Source organism: Trichechus manatus, unplaced genomic scaffold (genome assembly GCF_000243295.1).
Source record: "Trichechus manatus latirostris isolate Lorelei unplaced genomic scaffold, TriManLat1.0 scaffold00001, whole genome shotgun sequence".
In the NCBI taxonomy this organism is placed as follows: Eukaryota; Metazoa; Chordata; class Mammalia; order Sirenia; family Trichechidae; genus Trichechus; species Trichechus manatus.
In genome coordinates this window covers 32,803-46,049 of record NW_004443937.1, presented here as the reverse complement: position 1 = coordinate 46,049, position 13,247 = coordinate 32,803, and the positions used below count along the sequence as shown (strand labels likewise).

The window sequence follows — 13,247 nt, the reverse complement described above, 5'->3', positions numbered from 1 at the left end:
CTGGAAATCTTTCCGGAATGTCAGAGGATAGTATACATCATATAGAATATTTTCCTGTAATGTGTTGATGGTTTCATTCTTTAGTGTCATTTCCCTTATTTTTTAAAAAAGTGCACTATAATTTTTCTTAAAGGTTTTTTTTTTTTTTTTTTTTTTTAATTTTGACAGAACCACAGGCTGAATCTGTTTCCACAGTGTATTGGACACTCAAAGAATTATGGTAACTTATTTCATTAGGGGTTTAATTTATAGCAGCCATGACAACAGCCCCGTTTATTGATGGCTTCAATGCTCCATGCACCATGATAAATGCTTTATGTACATTATGTCTTTTAATCCTGATAATAGTGATACCAGTACCAGTTGCTGTTGAGTTGATTGTGACTCATGGTGATCCCATGTGTGTCAGAGTAGAACTGTGCTCTATAGGGTATAGTTTTCAACAGCTATGACCTTTAGGAAGTAGATTGCCAAGACTTTCTTCCGAGGTGCCTCTGGGTGGATTCAAACCACCAACCTCCAATTAATACACAAGTACTTAACCATTTGGGCCGCCCAGGGATGATAATAATAATAGGGGGATGTTAAAGATGTATCCAAAATCTCACTGAGTTTACTTGTGAGGCAAACCATTGCTAGCCAGAGCACATGCTGCTTAATACTAATGTCACATTATATTCCTAAACATTTAGTATGAAGTTATCTATGTAAATGAAAATATAAATAACATCACATCTTAAATAATACATACTTTTAATCCTGAAACAATGATAAACTAAAGAGCACCCTATAAACATACTTACTGTAAGGAATGACTTAGCTTTAGGACTTATGCACAACATGACTGTGTATCTAATTCACTAAATCTGTGAAAACAAAAATTCATAGGATATTTAACTATCAATCTCCACTTATTGGGAGGCGAACATAATTCTTGTCTCTTGCCAAGTTGAGACAACCATTAAAACCATATGTCAGCACTGGTATCTCTGAACAATACAGATGTGTTTTTGACAGGCAGTCGTTCACATGAGTGTGCCAAACAGAGCTTGCTTTTGCTTATTTGTTTTACTCCATAAAACTGTAGCCAAGTCTTAAGGCATTGGGGAGAATAAGGCTCATTAATTGTACTATGTGCTTGACGCAGTATTCAGGCAGTGAACGTTTCTGAACTAAGGGAAGCAACTGTCCATCTGTTGCTGATGACGTTGGGTATGTTAAACTGCTCTAAAACTCTTTAGAAATGAAAAGGACAAAATCCAATTGCTGGAGGATAGTTCAAATATTTTCAATAAAATTAAGATGCTATACCATGTGAAGAAGGCAAAACTAGTGTGGTGGTTTCTCACACATAGTTCAGCAGGACATCAAACCTAATTGGTTGGGAGCTAGAGCTGGCTGACAGCAGGGACAAACCCCTCAAGGCTGTTTGTGAAGAAAATGAATGGCTACAGAGAATCGCATCGGTCCAGTCATTAACCTATATTCTCCATACTGCTTCCTCCAGATCATGCAATCCCCAAAATTGGTACCACTGACTTAAGGTAGGTTCACCCTAGAGAAGAGTCAACCCACAAAAATCTTTCTAAATTCTGGACAATGCAGGACTATTTTATAGCTACAGAGAAAATTGGTAGCACATATTTTGACCAAAATTAGAAAATTTGGCCAGAGAATTCTGTTCCCAGATTTCTTTATTGTATAAAAATAAGGCCACATACATTACGATCAGTTTGTCATAATTACCCGAGATTTGTTCACACAACTTTTTCCTTAAGAGAATATTGGTTAGGTTAAAAAAATTGTAACTTTGCTGAGAGCAATTTCTTATTGCATACCAGAGATGTAAGGACATTATTTTTGGTGGGTGCTCATTTCCCTTATTTTCTATTTCTTTACCATAAAACCTTTTTTTTTTTTTTTTTTTTTTTTTTACTGTACCTTCTAGAAAAGTGAGCTAAGAAGAACATCATGTATATTGATATTGAGTACAAATATTTCCTGTCCCAACTTGATTCAGAGCTATGAAAAACACACCATACTTTGAGATAGCTTACATGTTTAAAGAATACAAAATATAAATAAATAACTTTATTTTATTACCAAGTATGGTCAAAACTTTTAATATTGAAGTAAATTTCTTGGAACATGTAAAAACACACATCTTAGCTATGGTAACTGTGGATCTATGTCATATTTATCATCATCAAGGGGAGTTTTTTATAGTCGGAACCAACTCAATGGCACCTAACAGTAACAACATATAAGTCACTTATAAGTCACTTGGAGCCCTGGTGGTCTGGTAGTTAAAGAGCTTGGCTGCTAACCAGAAGGTCGGCAGTTCAAATGCACCAGCTGCTCCTTGGAAACTCTATGGGGTAGTTCTACTCTGTACTATAGGGTCACTATGAGTCAGAATTGACTCAATGGCAATGGGTTAATAAAAGTCAGTTAAAAGACACAGTAATTAAAACTCCACAAGTAATTTGGCACCTTTTGAACATATGTAATCACGTGTGAACGTTAAAATTCAAAAGTGTTTAAAATTGTTTTATTGATGTACCATAGATATTTACAACATCTTAATAATATACATTTTATTTCTTTCCAAACAAGTCTGTATTAAGAATGTGTCTTAAGACTGGGGTCTAGAGATCTTATTTACAGAGAATGGTTTGTTTTCAAAAATCCCTCAAAGACTTACAGTTTTATTCATCATATAAGTGACTGGATAGCAAAACAGTAAAAAGTCACAAGGACAATTGACAGAAAATGGATGCTAGGTTCTAAGACTTGAATTCCTCTGGAACTTAAACCTGCAAAAAATAAAAACAAAAGCATCTTTAGACAGAGTTAAATTACTTGGTGGATTAATTCTTTAAGACCCTATTTTCACACTATCATTTCTAACATTTTATTACACTTTTTTATTCACAGTATATTCAAGTTTAGGAAGTGCTTTTACCTTCTGTTCTAGGATGATTGTTTTACATGTAAAAATGTAAAAGAAAAATTCCTACACTTGCCAAATCTTCCTAAAAGAGTGAAGTAGAGCTTGACCATCTTTGGGCAGCAAATGACTTTCACTTAGCTGCAGCTTCAGGCGTGAGTGATTCAGGAGCTAGAGATTCATCTACAGCAGAAATAGTACATTATTATCATGTGCTAACTCTGAATGATGATGTTGGCTGCTTAGAACATTGCATTGAGAAGGATTCAGAAGTCTGGCTCATCAGTATGAATGCCATGATTGATTTGTAATGTCTGCCGTGAGTACAGGAATGGTGGTATATCTACATGTACTCCACGTTTGTTATTCCTGCTCTAACAGGTATGAAGTTACCAATGAGGAAGCTTTTTGTGCAGTAGAAAGAATCATGAAATTATGTATCACTGACTCATAGTTGCTTTTTTTTTAAAATTCAAATGAGGAAACATAAAACTGTTAGTAATACTGTATATAAATAAGCATGTTGCAAACTCGAGGGACTGTTATCAAGAAAAATTAGAACATTACCTCTTGCAATTGAAAATGGAAACACAGATCTTTTAATTTTTTTTTATCCAACATTTAAACAAGGGATTGGAAAGTTTCATAGCACCCGCATTTCTTGTTGCAGCTGTCTAGAATCAAACTTTACAGTAGCAATGGTGACTCAACTTACTTGACATTTTTGGAATCCTAATTTCCTCACTGCTGCTTCCATCCCCACCATCACTGACTGTTCTTATTTCAATCAAGTAATCTTCTTCAAATGGAACCAGAAGCTCAGCTGATGTATTGTTTGTTTCCAAAATATAAGTTTTACTTTGCCTGTTTTGTCGGTACAGAATCTGAATAAAATGGTGAATCAAATTAACATGGATTTGTTGCTTTTGTAAGGTTCAAAAACTGTTATGGAACACTTAAGGCATGTTATCATAAAGGCTGTACTCCTCAGATGGAAATACCAAGTGATGTCTTTTCATTAAATTCAGCTGTTCTTGTTAAGAGAAAGATTTCATTTTTGGGCAATGCCTCTGAAGTAAGAGTGAGAGGATAGTAAGTCCCTGGGTTATGAACGTGTGACTTATGGACAACTTGTACTTGCCCTTTAATGTTATGGACATTTGCCCTCTTTTTGAAAATGATTGAACCAACCCCTAATTGCAACAAATTCTTCATAACAATCACCTTCACTTGCTTCATTGCAGCTTTTAAATTATTGAAAAGGCTTTGAGCCTTTTCTTGCACTAAAGTAAGGCTAAATAAGAACCATATATACCAAGGCTTTGAACTGGTTCATTCCAGTTTGAACACATGCTGAGAATTTGCATTTCTAGCAAGTTCCCAGCTATGCTAATGCTGCTGGTTGGGGACCAATTCTGAGAACCACTAGTAGAGCAGTGGTTCTCAAAATTTATTATACATAAAAATCACCGGGGGATCTTGTTAAAATGTAGATTCTGATTCAGTATATATAGGGTGGAAATGCAAATTCTCAGCAGGGGTTCCAACTGGAATGAACTGGCTTGAAACCCTGGTATGCACCTGTTCTGACTTACCTGCTTATCTTTACAAATTTAACTTAAAGACACAGTTAGGAATGGATCTTATTTGTAACTTGAGGACTGCCATAGATTTATCTGTATTAACTAAATAGCTTGAGGCTATTATCTTCAGAGCTTACTGTAAAAAGTCACTGTTTAGTTTGGACCCATTTAAAATGCCTGAATATATGGCTTTGCCAAGAGATGATGTCCATTAACACTGATGGAAATGATTTGCTCTGGGTACTTGACTATACTCTTGTTAGATTCGTTTTATGTTCTTTAAAGATCACATCATACTGCAGCCTAAGTTCTAGAAATTCTATTCAAATACATTCCCTAACCGTACTCTCATCTAACATCTACTACTCACATACGACATCACTTTTTGATGGCAAAGAGAGTCACTTGAAGAAATATAATTGCATCTTGTAAAGTTTTAGTTTTTGATGCTCCATGACACATTACTGGGCCTAAGAATATAAAAAGTTTTTTCAACTAAGAATTTGTAACTGACAATGCTAAATATTTTTGAAACTACATTTTGAAAAGACTCCTATGTTTCCATGTACATAAAATTTGTCTTCTATTACATTGTGACACTTCCTGTTCCTTCCAACATAACTGATACGATTATAGGGAAAACTAAATACTCACCTTGTAGCCCAACACTTCAGACTCATTTTCCATGGTTTTTACATGCTCCCAGTTCAAGCATAATTTAGAGTTTGTCAGTTTCCAGGCAATATTTGCTGGTGGTTGACTTGGAGCTTTAAAAAGATAATCATAAGATCTGAATGAATATTAATTAGTTCATGGTTACAGTCTTAGTTATCTAGTGCTGCTATAACAGAAATACCACAAGTGGATGGCTTTAACAAACGTGAATTTATTATCTCACAGTCTATGAGGATAAATGTCTGAATTCAGAGTGCTGGCTCTAGGGGAAGTCTTTCTGTCTGTGTTCACTCTGGAGAAAGGTCTTTGTTTCTTCTGAGCTTCTGCTCCTGGGTAATCTTCATGTGGCTTGGCATCTCTCTTCCCCCATCTCTGCTTTTTGCTTGTCCTAATCTCGTTTATATCTGAAGAGATTGGCTCAAAATACACCCTACACTAATCCTGTCTCATTAGCATAACAAAGACAACCCATTCCCAAATGAGATTTTAAGCACAGGCCCAGAGGTTCAGAGTTACAACATATATTTTAGGGGGACATAATTCAGTTCATAACAGTTACTATATGTACCATCAACATGAGAAGAAAAAATAAATCGTGGATGATTAGAAGGAGTTATATATTTTCAGTGGCATTTGAAATTATATTCTCATCAAGATAAGCAAATTCGTTCAAATTCTGGTTATTTGGGGATGTCTTCATGACAAACTTATATGGCTTCTGGCATGTCCAGTATTAATTTAGTAGTCATTGCTGTTGAGTAATTTGTAGATAGATGGAGGGCCCCTTCCATTTGGCTATCGATCAATGAGCATGTGAAGCAAATTCTGGCTGAAAATCTTTTATATCAGCATGGATGTGTTTATTCCTAATAGTCTTTTGCTTTTTAACCTTGCGTTTGTTAGATCTCTTTAGCTGTAAGTGACACAATCAGGTTAAGATATTTTAAGGAAAATATTGGTAATAGATTGTTAAGGCTGTAAGGGAGTTTCTTAGAACACATGGCAGAATGCATCAGATCCCAAGCAGGGACAAACGAAAAAATGCAAAGGTCCTAGGAGCAGTCTCTGACTCTTTCTCACAGCACTGTTTTATGCACAGTCATATTGAAATATCTCTTTGCCATTCTCAGTATACATAGCAGAAAACATGACTGCCCACCATACCTGAGGTTTTAAACCTTCCCTAGTTCAAAGATTGATATACCAAGCTAGAAATCTCAGGTGAAAGCTAGTGAGTGGCTTAATTTGGCCATGTGTGTATCCTAGCCCAACCAACTGCAGCCAGACAGTGAGAAAGGCAAGAACTATTTAAAATAGATGTAGCTGATGGGAACCAAGAAAAGGGAAAAATCACTACAAACTGGGTACACATCTCAAAAGGTGTCTACTCCAAATTCAAACTGTGGCTTTTAGTTCCCTGAAATTATCGTTGTCTGGGTTGGCAGTGGTGAGAAGTAAGGGAAAAGGGATATAGAATTAGCTTTCTAAAATAATAAATCTAATCCAACTAGAGAATTTTACATACAAGAAAACTGGAGTTGAGGTTGGGAAGCCACTTATCCCTAAGGAGGCACTTAATGATTGGCTGAGACAAATCAGAATCCTGGTCTACCGGTTTCCCATCTAGTGTTTTTCCATGACAACATGCTGTTTCTCAAAGATTTGAGTCCAAATGATTATTTCTGAGATTAAAGAAACTGGAGAGATTAAAAATAATTCAGCCGGAAAGCAAAGGCAAAGATAAAACTGCCCAGCAAGATATTTTTGTCATCTTATTTGAATTTGTAAGGCTGAATGAACATAATATTTAACTCATTATAACACTGAAGGAAATAGAAGTGATTTCTTTCAGAATCCTGACTCAACTACTATTTCATCTCTTCACGAAAAGATTCATCTCCTGCTGCATAAAGAGTGCCTTACATTGCATGAAACATTCCCTTGCCTCCCCAAACATACTGGGATATCACTTTTGTTCACCCAGTCACTTACACCATAGTTGGAACATGGCACCAAAAGCCTGTTGCCATCATTTCTGACTCATAGTGACCCTATAGGACAGAGTAGAACTGCCCCATAGGGTTTCCAAGGCTATAAGGCTTTACAGAAGCAGAGTGCCACATCTTTCTCCCACGGAGTGGCTGGTGGGTTCCAACCACTGATTTTTTTATTAGCAGCCAAGCACTTAACCACTGCACCACCAGGGCTTCTCTTTTACCAAGTATGATGTCATTTTCTACAGAAAGAAAAATAACATCTTCTCCTATCGCTAGAAAGTGGCATCATGGATGGTAAAGCAGAAGGTCTGTGAAAATGAGGGCAACCCTCAATGAGATGAATTACGCAATAGCCAAAATAATGGATTCAAACGTAGTACCAACCACCTGTGCTACCACAGAGCTCAGTTAATATTTTATTATGGATTTATCACACTGAATCATACTTATTCTTGGCCATGTGTTTCTATTCAGCTCTAAATTACCAACCCCTAGCACAGTGCCCTGAGCCCCGGCGACACAGTGCTTAAGAGCTTGGCTGCTAACCAAAAGGGTGGCAGTTGGAATCCACCAGCCACTCCCTGGAAAACCTATTGGGCAGTTCTCCTCCATTCCACAGGATCACTGTTAATTGGAATCGACTCGATGGCAACAGTTTTTTTTGGTTAGCACAGTGCCTGACTACATACACTTACATACTATACACACAAACAATTCATGTTTGTTGAATAAATGTCTTTGCAGATTGGAAAGGCTGAAAAAAGAAAAAAACTGCTCAGAGCCCTGTGTAATTCTGTCAGGTCGTATTGATTACATATTGGGCTGTGGGCTGATCTATGAATGACATAATGTGGTCAATCCATTCATTATGCTGTCTAACAAACCGGGCCAATTGTCATTGCCAAGCCCACACCAATCCATATGGATTTTTAAGATGGACAAGCAAATTGGATTGCTCGTGCCCTAGCACAATTCTTGACAATATAAACCCAATGATAATTAAAGGCCAGAGGGTTTTACACTTAGTAAGCACTCAATGAATGCTTGTCAATAAATTTATTTCTGAAAGACTGGATGGCAACAACAGTGATTTTGTAACTATTCTCCCTCAACTAATCCCAAAGTGCCTTTTCTGACCTTTTTTCTCAACTATAAAAAATATTAACATTCTCACAAGATGTCAAAATTCTAGTATCTCATATGCTGTTTTGACAGATTTCTTTTATGTCTGTGTTCTTTAAAACTAAGCATTCAACATCAGACAATCAATACAGGGCAAACATAAATTCACTCCTTTGCTGTCATTGACAGTGATGAATTCTGAAATTTTCTTCTATTGCTGTATTGGCTTTGTTTGTTTCCTTTTTTATTAATTTTAATGAAAAGGTACTGTTTTCAACCCTGTGAATCCATAGATTAAGCAATGGGAGACAAAAGAACAGACTTCTGCCAACTACAGTGACAAGTTTGTGAACTTGATTATAACACTTACTGTTTGTATTTGTTTTCTTATCTACCAAAGTAGAAGTAAAATATTGTATGGACATAAAATGAGAATAGTTCTCTGAGGAGTGAAAATCCCAATACTTTGGAAGGATAAGCAAATTGTGTGGATTACTTAGAATGCTTTACTGCTCAAGCTTGGACTTTTTATCCAAAGAGACTTGAATCTGTATCTAGTCTATTCCAGGAGCCCCTGATTTCCCATCTTTGAAATGAGAGAAATGGCACCTGCTTTTTAAGATTTTAGCTTACATGAAATACAATCGGAAACATTCCTCGTTTAGTTAGTGGTACGGTTAAAAGCTCGATAACTGTTCGTTCTCTGTTTGCTGAGAGTAGCAGTTCTCTAGTCTTGCTGTTACGACAATCAGTTTTTCAATTGTGTTGGAAATGGTTTGTTACTAAGAATACAATTCTGAAGTTTGCAAATGATTCCCTTCTTAAATATAATTTGTGTATATTCAAGATTATCCCTGAATAATATCATCCTTTCTTGTGTTCTTTATTGTGTTTTTGAAAAGGAGATAAAGAGGTGTCAGCTAATTATCTGGGAAGTTCTCGTAGTCTATATAGCCTTTCTTATATGTATATATTTTGTGTCTCCAATGTGAATGACTTATGTCTGGCATAAAAATATATATATATATATATATGTGTATATATACACACACACACATACACACGTGTGTATATATGTGTATATATACACACATATACATACACATATACATATATATACATATATATATACATATATATATGTATATATATATGTTTTAGAGACTTAAGAAGGCCCCTACCTTAATCTGTACATTGTTAACAGTTCTGGTTTCATGAGTTCGATGTGGTTAAACTTGATTGCAAATAGATATGATGAAATTGAAATTTCTATTACCTTGAAAAACCAAAACACTGTAACATGGATAATATGAAACACTGCCATGGATGTTTGTACCAAATTGGTCAATGGTAGACTCAACAAACAAGCGCTTTTTTTTTTTTTTTTAAATCCTTCCAGGCAGTTTCCAAAGTCTAAATAATTTTATATTAATCAAATGACAGTGCAACATTAAACTACCCTGCAAGCTCTAATGATTTCCCTGTGATCAATTTTTTTGTAGATGGCATTTATATTCAACTGTAGTTCACACTGTGAAGTCAATTCAAAAACAACTTCTTATGTTGCACTTCTAAGTAACAGCATGGGGTTGACATTTAGGCAAGAGAGAGAGAACATAAGTGCAAGATGAAATAAAATCTTAATGCTTCCTTTATGTCTAAATATGAATTGATTGCATATTTACAGAAAGAAAGAATCTAGTGCAGAGTGCTAGTCAGTCAACATCAGGGGCCAAAGCGAACCAGAATTTGCAAACAGTGTCTGTTACTGGGTCTGACACACTCTGTCTAAATAAGCACTGTTTTGTTTTTGTTTCTTTATTCCTCTTGGGACTGATGTAAATATTTTTCTCCCTTTAGTTGTAAATCCTAATCCCATTTATTTTTTGATGTCTGTGTGCATCACAATATATTTGCAGTATCCCTCAGTTTTCTTTTTCCAATATATCAGTTATATGGCATTACTAAGCCTCAATACTAACAGTTGAAACACTGACATTTATTTTTTAAAAACCACTATCATCATCATTACCATAAACAGATGTAATTAATAACAGTCACTCTTCAAGCTTTACATATTCTGCTCCTTCTGTTTAGTGGTCCCTTTGTCCACTATCTCCTTATTATCTTTTATGACATCGAAATATGTAGCGCTCCCCATATAGGCCCTCCTTCTTAGGTATTTTCTGTATCACACTTTTCATTAATTATTATTATTTTGTTTCTTTGTCTTTTTAACTTCTCTTAGTTTGCCTTTCTGCTAAAATAGAAATTGGTTGAAGAGAGAGACCATGGCTGCTTTAATCTCCTTGAAGCTCTCAGCATCCAACCCTGTGCACGGCTCATGGGAGGCACTATTTGTTGAATGAATGGCTGAATCATCATCGTTATTATTTTTTTTTTAAAGGCTCTGTCTTCTGTTAGCTTAGCCAGTCAGAACAGGCAGAGCTTTTGGTAACTGTGAGCTGTGTTTTCTCAGATTTACAATGAATGATCAAATCTCAGACTGAAAATCTAGACAGTGACGGTGTGAAAGTGTGATGGATGCCAACACTTTGTGCTATCACCGTGACTCAGAGGTAATTTTGATGCCATCTCAAGGACGTGGAAAATCAGAGTTAGATTTAGGAAGAGCACTTGGAAACAGGGCTATCCTTAATGTTTTATTAAAGCACTTTTGTCTTTGCGCTTGATGTCTTTCCATGACCCTTGAAGAAAAATCCTGCAACAAATATATAAATAGAAAAAGTAGAAATACGCGTACTTGGTTACATTAAAAAAAATGCAAAGAAAATAACATTGTCTTTAAAGGAGGAATATAATAGTACACATTAACACGCATTCAGCTGTCTGTATGTTAACCTCTTGGTTACCTAGGTGTTCATAATATCATTAGTTCTTAGAGCAAACTGTAGAGATACGTATCACTATCTCTGTTTTTCAGATGGAAAAAAATGGATTCAGTTATCAAATTATCAGGCCTGTTACATAGCTAGTACATGGCTGAGCTGGGATTCACATCCAACTTTGTGTCACTCTGAAGTCCGTGTTCTTTCCATTATGCACTACAAGGGCCAATGTTATGGGAAAACCCAGAAAATGCAAACATGTGAAAGGGGAATCTGGGAAGGCAACAGAGAGGCAGAAGGGGCATTTGACTATTTATAGGTATGGCTGGGGCAAGGCAAGGTGGGAAAATATATGAAGACAGATAATAGATGTTAAACTCTAGAAGATCAGCAAGTCTAGTGCTGCCAGGACTAGGCGAGGCAAGGGACAGAAAGGAAGATTGGGACCAGTTGTGAAGCATCTAGTACATCTTTCTCTTAGTCTTTGTTCTTGAGAGTAGAGTGGTCAACAAAATTATGTGGGGAGGGCAAGAGGGCTATGAGCATGTGTTAGGAAGAAAAATCTCGAGCAGTTTGAGGTTTGGACTGAAAACTTGAGAGCCTGGAGAAAGAGCGACTAGTTAGATGTTTAAAAGATGAGACTGTAAAGTAGTGCAGTGGTCATAGGTGGAGATTTAATTGACTCGACAGCAATAGGTTTGGTTTTGGTTTGTAGTGTGTCAGTCTAGCGGGATGTAAAATGCTTCTAAGCATCTGTTTCCTAATATCTAGGAGTTAAAATATCAACCTCCTTTATTTCTCATAAAAATTAAATGAGATGATTTATGTAGAAATTTAACACAGGGCCTTGCACATAGAAGTGCTCAATGAAATGTAATTGTGACAGGCAGAATAAGGGCTCTCCAAATATGTCCCCCTCTTAATTCCCAGAATCTGTGCATATGTTATCTTACATGGAAAAAGGGACATTGAAGATGTAACTAAGTTAAGGATCTTGTAACTAAGTTAAGGATCTTGTATGGGGAGAGTTTCCTGGGTTACACGGGTGAGCTCCATGTATTCACAAGGGACCTTATAAGGGAAAGAGGGAGAGAGACGAGTCAGAGAATGAGATGTGACAATAGAAGCAGAGGTCTGAGTTGGAGAGGGGTTTAAAGATCTTGCACTTCTGGCTTTGAAGATGGAGGAAGGGTCACAAGCCAAGGAATGTAGGTAGTCCCTAGAAACCGGAAAAAGCAAGGAAATTAATACTACTCTAGATCCTCTGGAGAGAGCATGACCCTGCTAACACCTTGATTTCAGCCCCATAAAACCTATTTCTGACCTCCAGAACTGTAAGATAATAAATTTGTATTGTTTTAAGTTTATGATTTGTTACAGCAGCAATAGGAAACTAGTACAGTTACTGTTTATTTTTACAACGTCAGTGATATAGAATGTCAAAAGGATGAAATTAGAGGCTTGAGTGGTACTCAAATACAGTGAAATGAAGACTAAGGGCTTCTTGGCTGTTTCGATAATGGTACTGATGCATACAGGCTGGTGAAAGCCAAATTTGAGAAACATTCAAGCAAGTTTGCCATGAAAACATTTAGAAATTACAAAGGTTTTTTGTTGTTGTTTTGTTTTGTTAAGAAAGAAAATGGATACTTAAAAAAAAAAAAACCACTAACCTCCTCTCTAAATTTCTGACTCTATTCTCACTTTTCCTCAGCAGATGTATTGTAGTGTTGTTATCTTTGGTTAAATTACTCCTTATTAAATAAACTTTTCAAAAGACACCGCCCCCCACCCCCACCATTGATGAGGATTAGTGTGCATTGGCCCTGAGGTAAACCATCAATGATGTTCTTGGCACCTAATTCAAATTCAGGCAGAGTAGGTTAGCACAAGTTAACACATGGTTAATTTAGCCTACTTGGACAATCAAGCTAGCAAATTCAAGTCACAGAAATACATATTTGAAGTAAATAATATATTCCTTTTTTAGGTCTCAGTCCTCCTAAAAATGGTCAATGTGATTACACAGTAACCTGAGTCTTGGCTCAGCAACTTCCCAGAATATCCATTT

The 13,247-nt window shown here is 36.2% G+C and overlaps 1 protein-coding gene across 1 annotated transcript in view; it reads right to left on the bottom strand.

Moving 5' to 3' along the window:
* Window positions 1-2,715: 2,715 nt before the first annotated feature.
* LOC101345497 (contactin-6) overlaps window positions 2,716-13,247 on the bottom strand; it is a gene marked incomplete at its 5' end in the record, with an annotated part of 39,762 nt that continues 29,230 nt past the window's right edge. Inside the window, 3 exons of the mRNA XM_004368664.1 lie at window positions 2,716-2,816; window positions 3,666-3,834; window positions 5,188-5,300. Of these exons, the coding sequence (XP_004368721.1) occupies window positions 2,716-2,816; window positions 3,666-3,834; window positions 5,188-5,300 (383 nt within the window). The remainder of the gene's footprint in view (window positions 2,817-3,665; window positions 3,835-5,187; window positions 5,301-13,247) is intronic.